This window comes from Chiloscyllium plagiosum, chromosome 34 (assembly GCF_004010195.1).
Source record: "Chiloscyllium plagiosum isolate BGI_BamShark_2017 chromosome 34, ASM401019v2, whole genome shotgun sequence".
Lineage (NCBI taxonomy): Eukaryota > Metazoa > Chordata > Chondrichthyes > Orectolobiformes > Hemiscylliidae > Chiloscyllium > Chiloscyllium plagiosum.
This window is the reverse complement of record NC_057743.1, coordinates 18,610,256-18,625,083: the sequence shown is the minus strand read 5'-3', so window position 1 is coordinate 18,625,083 and position 14,828 is coordinate 18,610,256. Positions and strand designations below refer to the sequence as shown.

General features: G+C 40.2%; 1 protein-coding gene across 2 annotated transcripts in view; it reads right to left on the bottom strand.

Moving 5' to 3' along the window:
- Nucleotides 1-13,908, bottom strand: part of rimkla (ribosomal modification protein rimK-like family member A) — a 78,832-nt gene extending 64,924 nt beyond the window's left edge. For both annotated transcript variants that reach the window (XM_043675677.1, XM_043675678.1), the window contains exon 1: nt 13,738-13,908. In XM_043675677.1, the coding sequence (XP_043531612.1) occupies nt 13,738-13,900 (163 nt within the window). In that variant the 5' untranslated portion in view covers nt 13,901-13,908. The remainder of the gene's footprint in view (nt 1-13,737) is intronic.
- Between the last annotated feature and the right edge of the window lie 920 nt (nt 13,909-14,828).

Genomic DNA, 14,828 nt, shown 5'->3' with positions numbered 1-14,828 from the left:
GTACAGCTCTGTTATTGTGGCAAAACATCCCACACTGCTTCACTGTCACATCATGCAAAATTTCACACTAAGTCTCAGAAGGACAGATGATCAAAGAAATAGATTTACAGAAGTGTCTTTCAGAGGCAAAAAGATTTAAGAAAGAACATTCCACAGTTTAGAGCCTGAGCAACTCAAGACAGGATAACCAATGCTGAAGGAATTAAACTCATAGATATGCAAGTGGCCAGAAATTGTAGAATCTAGAGACTCCAGAGAGCTGGAAGTGGTTTGAAAGACAGGGAAGGGCAAGGTCATGAAGGAATTGGAAATTAAGGAAGAGAATTTTAAAGCATTGTCAAGACTGTTAATCAATGTCAGTTACTGAACATAACCTAACGATAGAATGGAACTGGGTACAAGCTAGGATGGGGATATTAGAGTTTAGGTGAGCTAAAGTCTGTAGGAGGATTCAAGGCAACAAGGTGGTCATAAAATTGAATGGCTCTGTTTGCAGCAGATGAGCTGACAGTGGAATGATGTTATTGAGGTGGATATAAGCAATCTAGCTCACAGAATGGACAGAGGGTCAACTCAGTGTCACTGGTATTGTCTGGAGTGCAAGGAAACATTCTCCTCTTATCTGGATGAATGCCACTCCAACAGTTAATACTCAAGAAACTCAATGCTATCCAGGTTAAAACAGTCTAATTGATGAGCATCCTATCTCACAGTTTAAACATTTGTTGCCTCTACCACCTGTGCAGTGGAAAAAGGGTGTACCATATAAAAGATAATTCCATCAACTTACTAAGGATCCTTCAACATCACCTTCCGAAGCACAACTCCTAACATGTGAAGGTCGAGGGCAGCAGTTGCATGAGAAACATTACGACTGCAAGTTCCTCCACAAGCTGCACACTATCCTGATTCAAAATGACATTACCCTTTCTTCACAGTCACTGGATCAACATTCTGGAATATCTTTCATAAAAGCATACAAAAGCAAAGTACTATGGATTATGGAGACCAGAAATAAAATTAATTACAACAGATACTCAGCAGGTCTGGAAGTATCGTGATGAAAGTAACAGAATTAACATTGAGTTCAAAGTGATTCTTCTTCAGAACTGTGAATTCTCTCAAATGGAATTAGAAATGGACAACCCTTACAAGTGACACTCACATCCCATGAACAAATTTTTAAAAGTAAAGCTGGATGTCACTAGCTTACTTATAGTCATTAAGCATAGGAAGGAGGCCATTTGGTTCATCAAATTCAAGTCAACACTCTGGATAGTAATGCATTCAGTATCCTTCTCTAGCTACATCCCCACAGTCCTGCAAGTTTATTTCCCTCAAACGCTTATCCAATTTCCTTTCGAAATCAATGATGATCTGCTTCCAACACCACTAAGTAATACTGCTGCTTTCCTTTTAATCCTCTTTTGTATAGCAACACTATATTTTTCTACTCTAAGATTTGTACCTAGGTAGTTGTTCCTAAGATAGCACCAATAAAAGGCATTAAGAGGATTCAGGTCATTACCACTTGTTGCAGAAAAATGTTCTTCCTCATTTCCCCGTACCCCAGTCCAAAACTGGGGTACGGGGACATGAGGGCGGCACGGTGGCACAGTGGTTAGCACTGCTGCCTCACAGCGCCAGAGACCTGGGTTCAATTCCCGCCTCAGGCGACTGACTGTGTGGAGTTTGCACGTTCTCCCCGTGTCTGCGTGGGTTTCCTCCGGGTGCTCCGGTTTCCTCCCACAGTCCGAAAGATGTGCAGGTCAGGTGGATTGGTCATTTTAAATTGTCCGTAGTGTTTGGTAGGGGTAAATGTAGGGGAATGGGTGGGTTGCGCTTCGGCGGGGCGGTGTGGACTTGTTGGGCCGAAGGGCCTGTTTCCACACTGTAAGTAATCTAATCTAAAACCTTAAATTTTGTCTGTCTAATCCTGGTACCAGTAGATGATGGGAACATCCAAACAGGTTTGAAAATAATTTATAAAATCACAGGAGCTTTAAGGCCCAAATAGTTTGACTCTGACAATGCAACTTACAGAAGCTCCTGATTTTACTTCATTAAACTTCAATTTATTTGGCAAGTAAGGGATTTAAAAGTGAAGTAGTACATTGTGGTTTTACAAGCAGTACCAAAAGAATAGAACAGAACAGGCATATACTTCTATCACTGCCCACAGAAGAAACTCTTGATTACTAGACGTTTGGGAGAGACTTTCTCCAACAAAAGTTAAAAATCACAATACCAGGTTATAGTCCAACAGGTTTATTTGGAAGCACTAACTTTCACAGCACTGCTCCTTCATCAGGTGGGCTAACACCAGCACTTCCAAATCATGTTCTCTGATAAAGGAAAGGAAATTGAAGGGGAGATTGCTCAAGCTGTTCTCACCTGACAATCAGTTGCAAAAGTGACACAAAGGTGTGGGAGAACATTACACATTTAATGTCTAAGCCATTCGCTGTGACAGGTTAAAGTGAAGAGTATTTCAATATTATTGTCTTAGTTTAATTGCTGGTAATGATAAAAGTTTCCAAATTGATAATATTCTATTCTCCTTGAGTTTGGCTCAATTAAGCATAGAATAGTACAGTACATCAAGTTTATATTCTTTAAGTGGAATCTATATGAAATACATATAAACATCTCTGCTTCAACCATCCTTGTAGGCAGCGAATTCAAGGTCACCAAAAAATATATAAATTTTAAATTACTGCTATCACAGCACTGATTCTTGTGGGAGCCCAATTTCAATCTTCAGTGACTAGTCTCTACTTTATGTCTTAATGTCAGCCAGCTATCCATTCTACTAATCGTACCCTGGCTCTGTATGAAGGCCTTATTTGTGTGACTATTAGATGATACTTTATCAAAGGCTTTTTATTTTAAATCTATATTTTTAAGATGCTGAGTGCCGGTGAGGAACGGACTAGAGGCTCCAATGCGGGACAGTTGTTGGACTTGGGCCTGGCACCATGTGCTTAGTTGCTGTTATTTGGAACTTTTTTACTCGACTGTAATGTAAACCCTCTTCCTCAATGTAATACCTACCTCATTTCTAACTCATTCTCAGATACTAAGTAATACTGCTGCTTTCCTTTTAATCCTCTTTTATATAGCAACACTGTATTTTTCTACTCTAAGATTGGTACCTAGGAGAAAGATAAAGACTGAAGTTCTGTGATGATGCTGGTTTCACATTTTTAAGTTGATTAGTTATGTTGGCATAATCCAAGTTCTAGCAGTAGTAAATATTAGTGATAAAGTCTTTGGTGGCAGTGGAGTGGTGGGGCGGCAGAGATAAAGCTGCATCAAGTTGCAGAGAGGCTGAACAGGCTGGGGCTGTTTTCCCTTGAGTGCCGGAGGTTGAGGGGTAACCTTATAGAGGTTTACAAAATTATGAGGGGCATGGATAGGATAAATGGACAAAGTCTTTTCCCTGGGGTCGGGGAGTCCAGAACTAGAGGGCATAGGTTTAGGGTGAGAAGGGAAAGATATAAAAGGGACCTAAGGGATAACTTTTTCACACAGAGGGTGGTATGTGAATGGAATGAGCTGCCAGAGGAAGTGATGGAGGCTGGTACAACTGCAACATTTAAAAGGCATTTGGATGGTTATATGAATTGGAAGAGTTTGGAGGGATATGGGCCGGGTGCTGGCAGGTGGGACTAGATTGAGTTGGGATATCTGGTCGGCATGGACAGGTTGGACCGAAGGGTCTGTTTCCATGCTGTACATCTCTATGACTCTATGAAGCTGCACTATTTATTAAGAAAGATATTTGGGTTTCTATTTAGTAACATGATAAAATAAATAAACAAGTCATTTTCAAAAAGATTTTAACATAAAAATGGAACTGAAAGATGCTCAGTCATGCAATCAGGTGTTGTAGCACAAATAAAGTACAACATGACTTTACTTAGGATTTCATAACTTTTCAAGTCTCATGATGTCACATAGAATGAGTGTCAGAGAAAAGTACAAGGAACTTAACAAAGAACAAATCTTGAAATTACATTGCACCTTGAATGCAGTAAAACATCCATGACACTTTACAGAAGCATTTTAGAACAAAACTGGGACAGCACAATATTTAGCAGACTTATTGGCAGGTGACTGGTTAAAATGTGGTAGGTGTAAAGGAAAATGTTGAAAGGTGAACAGAGTGATTGGTCTAGCAAGAGTAGTTGTGTGTGTGTGTGTGAGTGTGAGTGTGAGTGAGAGAGAGAGAGGAATTATTAAAACTAGACTTTACTTTTTCTCCCATTTACTCAGTATTTCTCACCAGATTGCCCTTTAAGCCACAGTGAACAATGTACCCAAACATTAAAGTGAAACCATTTTGAAAACACAAGGCTTTTTTGTTGTTGCTGAGGAGTTTTACTTTATCTAACATATCTCTGATCCTAATCGTGAAGGGGCATAACCTGAAAGTTGCAGGGAAGCAAACTTTGTACAATGTTACAATATTAAAGACATCATGGCATTAGAATCGGTGCATAAAAGATTCACGAATGATTTCAAGGTTGAGAAACTTCAGTTGCATATATAAATCAGAGAAGCTGTGACTCTTCATCATGAATAACAGAAATTTGAGACTAAATTTCAGAGGGGGTCACATCATGAGGAATAAAAATGAAGGAAGGAAGGGGAAATTGCTTCCTTAGGCAGAAGAATCAAGAACCAGACAACATCAGTTTAAAATGATTGGTAAAAGACGCAAAAACAGCATAAGGAAAATCTTTTTTTACACAGTGCATGGTTAAGATTGCAAATGTACGACTTGACAGTGCAGTGAAGACAAATTCAATCATAGATTTCAAGTAGGTTTTGGATCATTATCAGAAGAATTGGTTTCAGCACGACTGGATAAAGGCCAGGGAGCAGCATTAGCTGAATTGATTTTGCAAACAGCCAGCACAGATATTATAGGCCTAAAAGATACACATTGTGTAGTAGCCATTTTACGATTCTATTTTTACACTCATTTAAAACCCTACACTTAAAAAGAGAAGTCGGGAGTGATGTCCAGAGTACTCTTCTAACTTGCTAACAAGGTGAGAACAATTGCTCTGACTTCATGGCTATGTCAGAAACTCAGCTCATGAGTGCGAGCAACTCAACCCTGACCGCAGATTCCCTATTTTGATACACCGTCCAACATTCTTGCTGTCTAAAACAAGATATTGGTGTTAGGATGCTTACCATCAAATTTCAACATGACTTTTCCCCTACTCCTGATATCTCCTCCTTTGAGCACTTCACCCTTTCTAACCTTCCCTTCAAAATTTTTAATTCTACATGCGTCTCAGCTAAACTCTCAAACGGATATCTTTACTTCGTTTCTCCAAAAAATATCTCCAAGTAGCTTACCCACAATGGATTGAAGCACCATTTCAAGCCACCTTGTTCACTTACTTATGGAAATTATTAGCATTTCCCCAACTACCCCCAGAACAACCCCAGTTTAGGTCAATCAAATAATTGTAGCCTAAACATTATATTTGAAACATTGCTTTCTATATGATCCAATATCATAGGAAGTGACCCAGGTATTGTCAAAGTCAAAGTCAGTTTCAAGTGATAGAAGTCTCCACGTGTCCAGAACCCCAATAAAATGTGCACATATTTGCACCATAGCATAGGCACCAAGCTCATTCCTCTTCAAGTGAAGTAATCCATAGATTAGCATTCATTTCAAATCTTGCTACAGTACCTCCAATGTTTCTGTTAGCTTCCTGTCTAACTTCAGTGCAGCTTTGGTGCTCAGGTTGTACATCTGGATCCTGCTTGTATAGAAAGTCTGCAGACAACCCAATAATGAATTCAAAGGAAATTAATCATATATTTACTTCAGAGCAACCAGAAGATCATAACAAATGATTCAGTTCATTGTGAAACGAGTGGTGACATCGAGTACACACATCACCCAAATTCAATACTACAACAAGCACTGCCAAGCTCATCTCATCTTCATAAAGCATATTGAGAATGTTTAAAATCAAACCTCAAGACAAAGCATGGAAGTGAAATTCACAGTTCTGAAGGGTCTCTCTGCAGCAAACATCACTGCACAATAGAAAGACAAGCCAGTGAATAGTGATGCAAGAAATGCCCAATGCTGTGCACAGTCATTCAACTACTAGACTTTTCTTCCCAACTCCAAAAAAAAAGCATCCATATTTCAGGCCCTCATTCGTGAAACAAGTGATTGCATATCTCAAATGCTTTATACCAATTAACTCGTTACAACACTATTAAGTAATAGATTCAAAAAAAATCTATCCCCTCGCAACAAAACTTTCAGTACAAGACACAGGTATTAAAAACTTGAAACATCAATTTTTGTCTAGATCAATGAAAACCATGAATTTTAAAATTTGGAAACACAATGCCATTTGAACAAATTGATCTGGTACAAGTCTGAAGAAATTCAAAGCAATTTAGATTGCAAAAAAAAAATGACAGCTTTAGGCACACATAAAATTGTTTGACAATTAAAAAGGCCTCAAGATTTGAAAATTCATAGAACGCAACTATAAACGGTACCACCTCTCAAAATAAAGTCTAAACAGGTTGTTGCAAAATCTGAACAAAACGTCAATACAAGTCAGTTTTAAATTGTTGACTCTGTATTTTAGTATGCATAGTTTTCTTCAAAATATATTCATAAACTCAAAACAACTAAACTAGCATTTACTGTATTTTAGAGATCCAGGATTTCCATCTGGAGATCAGACTTGAAATGGAAGTACTCACATAATTTTGATTTGGGCTGAGTTTTTCTGACAAATATGTAAGGTGTAGAATCAAGCATGAAATACTATTTTTTCAGGATATTTTGTGCTGTTTTCTGGACCTGTTTCAATTTCAGTAAAATGCTTAGTTAAATTATACTTAATTAATGAAAATAAGAGAAAAAAATCCATTTTCAGCTTTCTGAATTCTTTATACTTAAAATGAATTTAACTATGAAGCAAGATCACTTGATTGACTGAATCTTAAATCCTGATGCAATTAGAACCTCCCATCAACTACTGCTGAATTTATATTCCCTTCTCAAAGAAAGGAAACAATGAAAAAAATCAAAGTTGTTGTTTCATAGCTCAAATTGATTGCTACTTTTCCAGAACTTCAATTTTCTGTACACACTGAAATGAACTATTCATCCTAACCAAACTGGGCATAATAATTCCATAGAATATTACATGATTCACATAAAAAACGTCACTTTAACAACAATGTGCTGTTTAACTCAGTTATTTGTGTACATGACAATGTTTGTTGTCAGTCTGATTTTAAGATACAGATGGGTGGGCATATTTACACCAAACTTTGGCTGTAACCAATCAGAGATTACCATGCGTCAGTAGATTATCATATACAAGATACAGTGGCACACAATCTCTGAAATATTTCAAAGAAGAGTTCCATGTTTAAGAACTTTTGTGATTCACTGTTCAGACAACAAGCCTTCGCACATTTTGGGGTATAATGTTCAAAATGGACTCAACATCACTTTTCATTTTAGCTGACAATACAATTTTTATTTCCACTAAAATATATTCAGACACTAATTATCATTCTTTAAATATTTTTATGACTGATCAAAATGATACACTTTTAGATAGCATGGAACTCTTACCTCTGAACCAGAAGATTGTGGATTCAAGCTCCATCCAAGGGATTAAATGAGCACATAAACCAGGCTGACACTCCAGTGCAGTACTGAAGGAGTGTTGCACTGTGGGAGGTGCCATCTTTTGGATGAAATGATAAACCGAGGTCCCTCTCAGGTAGACGTAAAAGATCCCACGCCACAATCTGAAGAACAGCAAGGGAGTTCTGGCCAACATTTATCGCTGAACCAACACCCAAAACAAATTATTTAGTTCTTTATCTCATTGCTGTTTCAGGGATCTGTGCAAACTAACTGTCGCATTTCCTACATTGTAACAGTATTGACACTTGAAATGCATTCAATTGGCCATAAAGCATGATAAACATAAATGAAGCTTAACATTTGACAACATGGCTTTCAAAGAGTGGAATTTTTATTCATTCTTGAGAAATGAGCATCACTGACAAGCTCACCATTACTGCCTATCCCTAACTGCTTTTGAGGAGATGGCTGCAGTCCACATGGTGTAGACATACCCACCAAGCTGTTAGGGAGGGAGTTCCAAATTTTGACCTAGCAACAATGAAGAAATGGTTCTACATCAAAATGGTGTCTTACTTGGAGAGAAATTGCAGGTGTGATGCTCCAGTGTATATGCTGTCCTTGTTCTTCTGGTTACTAGGGGTCAATTGTTTGGAAAGTGCAGCCAAAGGAGCTTTTCGAGTTGCTCGTACATCATGTTAAATGGAATGCACTGCTGCGACTGTGGGCCTGTGGTTCAGGGAGTGCACATTTAAGGTGTGGATGGGACCAGATGCTTGATTGAAGATAACAAATTTAATTCAACCATCCTATACTTTTGTAAAGGTATTCCTTCCATTAGTTAAGTGCCAAATATTCTGTTACTGTTTCAGTATCAAGGTAATTAAACTGCAGTAGCATTTCTTCTGAAAGGTTTCAGCAACAAAATGTGTTTTGACAGCTTTCCAGGACTTCACCCAACCCCATTACTTGCTCACATTCCTGCTTTTTTCCCCTCCATCAAATACCTATCCAGTTCCCTTTTGAAGAGCCACTGCTGAACCTGCACCCACTACCACATCTGTCAATGTATTCCAAATCTTAACTATTTACTGTGGAAACATTTTATTTCCTCATGGCACCTCTGGTTCTTTTGTCAATCACCTCTTAAGCCTATATCCTCTTGTTATGTGTCTTTCAGGCACTGACAACTGTTTTTCTTTATTTGCTAAATCTAAACAATTCAATGAAACCTTGCTGTGCGCAGTTCTGGTCACCACACTATAGGAAAGATGTGGTTGGACTGGCATGGGTGCAAAAGAGATTCACCAGGTGTTGCCTTCCCTGCAGAGCACAAATCTAGTTTCTCCAGACTCTAACTGTATTTTTCTTATACTTAGACAGTGCATTGCAGAGCTCCAGAATCCTCAAGGTGAAAATGTTTTCCCTCAAAACACTATTAAACCTCTTCCCTTTCACTTTGACAATTATGCCCCCTTGTTATTGACCCTTCAAGCAAAGTGATCAGCCAATTTCTATTCATCTTGTTCATACCCCTTGCAATCTTATAAACATCAGTCAGATTCTAGCCCCAGCAACCTCTTTGCTCCAAAGAAAACAACCCAAGCTTATCCAGCTTCTCTTCATAGCTGAAATGTTCAATCCCAGACAACATCCTGGTGAACCTCCTTTGGTGACCAGAATTGCATACAACACTCCAGTGTAGCCTAACCAAACTACTGTACAGCTCCACATGACCTCCCTGCTCTTAAATCATATGCCATGACTGATAAAGGCAAGCAATCAGTGTTCCTTCTTAACTACATATGAACCTGCCCTGCCACCTTCAGGGATCTGTGATAAATGTCCAAGATCTCTCTGTTTCTCTGAGCTTCTAGCTGTCTTGCGATTCATTGAGTGCTCCCTTGTCTTGCCCCCTATTCCAAAGTGGATTATCTCACATTTGTCAGGGTTAAATTTCATCTGTCACTGATCTGCCCATCTGACCAATCTGTTACATCCTCCTGTAACGCAACACCTTGCTCCTGCTAACATCCCGGCCAATCTTTGCATCATTCACAAACTACCCTATCATCCTCAACCCCCTCATCTTCAACTACATCATCTCTGAATATCTCAAGACAATAAGGGACCCAGCACTGATCCCTATGGAATGCCACTGTACACCAAGTTCGAGTCATTGAAACAGCCTTTTACCACCATGCTCTGGCTCCTGTCATTAAATTAATTTTGGATGCAACTTGTTCAGTTATTCTAGCTCCCACAATCTTTCATCTTCTTTATCAGCTCCCATGTGTGACCTTGTGAAAGGCCTTGCTGAAATCCATATAAACTGCATACTGCCCTACTCTTATCCAAACACTTGGTCACCTCCTCGAAAACTTTCATCAGAATTGTTAGGCTTGACCTTCCCCTGACAAAGCCATGCATATTATCTCAAATTCAACCTTGCCTCTCTATATGGAGATTAATTTTATTCTCCACTATTTGCTCCATTAGTTTCCCTGCCACTGATCTATAGTTCACTGGTTTATCTCTGCCATTATTCTTGTAAAAAGAACCACATCAGTTGTCCTTTAGTCCTCTGGCACCTCCCCTGTGGGAGAGTTTAGGGTCCCTATACCTTTCTTCTTGGTCTCCCCTCGCAGCCTAGCTAAGAACTCATCCAGACCTGGAGATTTGTCCACATTTAAATCCACCAAAATCTCCAATATTTCCTTGTTTCCTGTATCAATATTCACTGAACTCATCTTCTTGAATTCTATACATGCATTCTCCTTCTTAACTGTAAAGACAGCAGTGAAGTACTCATTGAACACCCTACCAATGTCTCTGGCTTCACATACAGATTGCCCCTTGTCCCTAACAGGCTTTATTCTTACCCTGGTTATTCTATTCCTTGTAGAATAAATTTCTTGGGAATCTCCCTAATCTTGCCCACTTTTCTCATGCTCCCTCTTTGATCTCCCCCTTTCCCAAGTTCCCCCTACACTTTCTGTACTCATTTAGGACCTCAGCTGTTTTGCTCTCTTTGTACCTGTTATACACCTCTCCTTTTCCTTTGTGGGCATGTTGTTCCTAAATTCACTCCTATGAGAACATTCTGGCCTGTATTCCATCCAGTACTTTTTCTGACTACTTCCCACTGTTCTGCTATAAATTTACCCTCAAGTAGCTATTCCCAGACTATTTTGGCCTTATAATAAAATCTGCATTGCACCAATCCAAAACCTTTTTGCGTGTTATGGAAATGGATATTCATATCCATAACAAACAAATGTACAATGCTGTGATTGCTATCACTAAAATGTTCCCCCATTGTCACCTTAAACAAATCTCTTCTCTCACTAATGTCTTATGGGCAACATGGTGGCTCAGTGGTTAGCACCAGGGTCCCAGGTTCGATTCCAGCCTCGGGCGACTGTCCGTGTGGAGTTTGTACATCTCCCCGTGTCTGCACGGGTTTTCTCCAAGTGCTACAGTTTGCTCACACAGTCCAAAGATGTTTCGGGCATAAGCCCTTCTTCAGGCTTATGCCCAAAACGTCGATTCCCCTGCTCCTTTGATGCTGCCTGACCTGCTGCGTTTTTCCAGCAACACATTTTTAAGCTCTGATCTCCAGCATCTGCAGTCCTCACTTTCTCCCAGTCCAAAGATGGGCAGACCAGGTGAATTGCCCATAGTGTTAGCACATTAGTCAGAGGGAAATGGGACTGGGTGGGTTACTCTTCAGAGGGTCGGTGTGGACTTGTTGGGCCTAAGGGCCTGTTTCCACACTATAGGGAATCTAATCTCCATGTCCTTCCTAAAGTCTGTAGCCCAGAACTGGACAGAATATTCCAAACTAGTGTTTTACAGAAGTCCTGTTTTTGTGCTGTTTCTAGAGTCTTTTTCAATTTATTCATGGAATGTGGATGCTGACTAGGCAAATATTTATTACCCATTCTTTATTGTCCAGACAACTAAGAGTCAACCACATTAATATGGGTCTGGAGTCACATGTAAGCCAGACTATGCAAGGTTAGACAATATCCTTCTTTAAAGATGAGTTTTCACTATTCACAGTGGTTACAGGGTCACCATTAGGCTTGTTTTTATTCCATTTGTTGTGTGGCATTAGAACCCATATCCTCAGGACATTAGCCAATGGTTCCAGATTACTAGTTCAATAACAGTTCTACTACACTACCATTCCCTCCCTGCTAAGGAGGTGTTCGAAAGTATGGATAATGTAAATTAAGTAAAATCATGACAAAACTGTTTCCAGTGGCACAAGGGTAAGTAACCAGAGGACACAGGTTTAACATAACTGACAAAGGAACCAGAGGCAACATGAGAAAAAAGTACAAGCTTTATGATTTGGAATGCATTACCTGAAAAAGTGAAGGGAGCAGATTCAATAATAACTATCAAAAGGGAAACATATATGCATAGTCATTTTTGTGCTGAGTAAACACGTATTGGGTTTTGGGGAGAAAGGGCAGGGGAATGCCATTAACAGCATAGGTCTTTTCGAGAGCTGGCAGAGACAAAAATGGGCTGAATGATCTCATTCAGTACTGTATCATTCCATGATTCAACTCTTGATTTAAATCCAAGATAGAATACTGCAATTTAAAGCTTCAGCAAGGCTCCTTGATTGCTTCACATCCTTGCAACACATTTCCAACCCACATATTAAAGTACCAAAGTAGTTTCTTTCATGTATTTAATCTATGCATGTTAGTTCTGTCTTTCATCTGGTTCTCTGTTTTGCATTGCTGTCAAAATTCTTGATCACCCACTGCAATCTTCAAAATGCCAATCTGGCAACGGTTTCTGATTTTCACCTATTAGTGCCATAAAGAAAGTAACTGCTCTCAATAACGAACCACAAGATTTATTCTTGTCAGTTTCAACTTTGCACTAAGTCTTCCCTTCACCTTTGTCTCCATAAAAATAAATGAAACTACAAATGAATTTTGAAATTAAAAAGTTTTTGAGGTAACTTTCCACATTCAAATTAACCATATTTGGACACCTTTCTCAGTGATGTGCGCCTGTGCCTGCCAATCCACTAACCACACGCCCAAAGGTATTGAACTGTGTGTGAATTATATGTTCTGTATTTTTACTTTCCCTTCACATACTATCTTTTTTTGGGGGAAATGTTATTTTATTAGTTGAAGCAGTAGACATACAAAAAGTCCTATGCATGCAAACTTAAAGTTTGCAAAATTATGTTAACATGGACATGCCATAGTACATTATACAGATTACCACCTTACACCTAGTGGTTGTAATCTTGATAGACACTCTCTTTAAGACACTGTCTGGAACCTACCAGCATTCATTGTTTGTAAGAAGGGTTTAGATAAACCTCAACAAATAAATCACAAAATCCATCAGTTGTCTTTTTACATCCTTAAGATCTTTTAAATAATTAGACTAGGAACCCTGCAAAGGGTCATAATAAAGAAACAGTGCCCCATCTAATTTTTGTGTATTACATAGAGAACAACGTGTTTTGTTTCAGTTAGAAGTTGATGCAACGACGAATAAACACAAAACAGTTGATTTGAAAAATCTTATTTCACGATTCAAACATGATTCAATTTGAAAATAGTTTCTTTTTATAAATATAGGGTAAAAGGGTGACTGTCTACTGCACAGACGAACAGAGTTATGAAGAACGTGGATGTTTGGCTAGTCCTGACGATTCTCCTGCCAGAGATAATTCAAATAACTGTCGAAGTGACATTTGGAACAAATCCTGTCCATCGCACAACTCAAACAAGGGCAATTAATCAAGTGTGCAAAATGCAACGCAATTCAATACTGCACGAGCCACGTAACGGAGAAAAAGATCAAAGTAAAGTGATATTCTGAACGCACACGTATTAGTACAGACGCAATGGGCTAGAAGGGGGAAATAAACCTAACCAGATGCAAATTATGTTTGGCAGCAATGGCAAGAGCGGACACAATACAAGAAATAATAACTGCTCGAAGTCAGAATGTGAAAGAATGGGGCAAACGACTGTGGATGATTAATTATGGTGAAAGGGGTAAGCGTTGATGGTGTTCCTTACCCAAAGCTCCCTGCTCGATGGTGATGACGATCTCATCCATTAAGACCATGCGAAATTCCACCTCTTCGTCGGCGCATTTTTGTCGGAGGGCGCGCTCGATCTCCTGCTGTGGGTAATCCTGCAGGATCCGGCGATCTGTCACAAACCAGACCCGGGCGGACATGATTCACGCACCGGACAAACGGGCAGCCCGAGGAATGGGGGAAAGGATCGAGACTACGGGAAGTGGTGATGGATGGAAGTGCGGAGCCAGCCTGAGACGAGCGTGCCTTTTGGGGAAGGAGGGGAGAGGGGCGGGTGGTGGCAGGGGCGGGCGCCGCTTCTCCGCCCGGGAGGAGGGAAAGGGTGGGGGGGGGGCTCCACCGACCGTCCAAAAACACAAAATCAACCAGCGTGGGGTGTGGCGGGGAGAAGATAAAAGGAAAGCCCACCAAGAAGAGAAAAAAAAACGTTATCGTTAAACTGGGTATCAGCCTGAACCCCCAGCGGTAGGTGGGAGGGTCGCCAACTAACGGCTAATTACGAAGCCGAGAGATGGCGAAGGGGAAGGGGGTTAAAAGGAGGGAAAAGGGTCAAAAGTACGAAAGAGGGAGGAATCAGTATTTCCCTTCACACAATTCTTTAAAACAAGAAAAATCTCGAAGCGTTGAGGGAAAGGGTTTTATATCCTCCTCCTAAGCAAAGGCGGGTAACGGTTATTCTCTTTGTTTTGTGTTTATGTGGAAGTGATTTCTTTCCCCTCTCCTCGCGGTATCTTGTGTTTTTTTTAACAGAAAGTCCTCAAAACCGATAGCCGTTGTCTCCCTTGCTTCGTTCTCTGTTGTGTTTGGTGGACAGACAGCAACGGCCTCCTACCTCTCCGTTTTGTTGTGTGAGCGGGGTGTTGGGGATTGAGGGAGGGGGGGGTCCCTGAGCGAGAGCCCTCACTGCGCATGCGCACTGACCATCTGACCCACTTCTCCCACGACATGTTTTTTTTATCTCTCGCTCTCTGGGTCCGTTCGAAGCGCGCGAACCTGCCGCGTGCCGGGCGCGGAACCAGCTCCGCGCGCTTCGTACAGTAAGTCCAAAACATTGTACAGTAAGGGAGC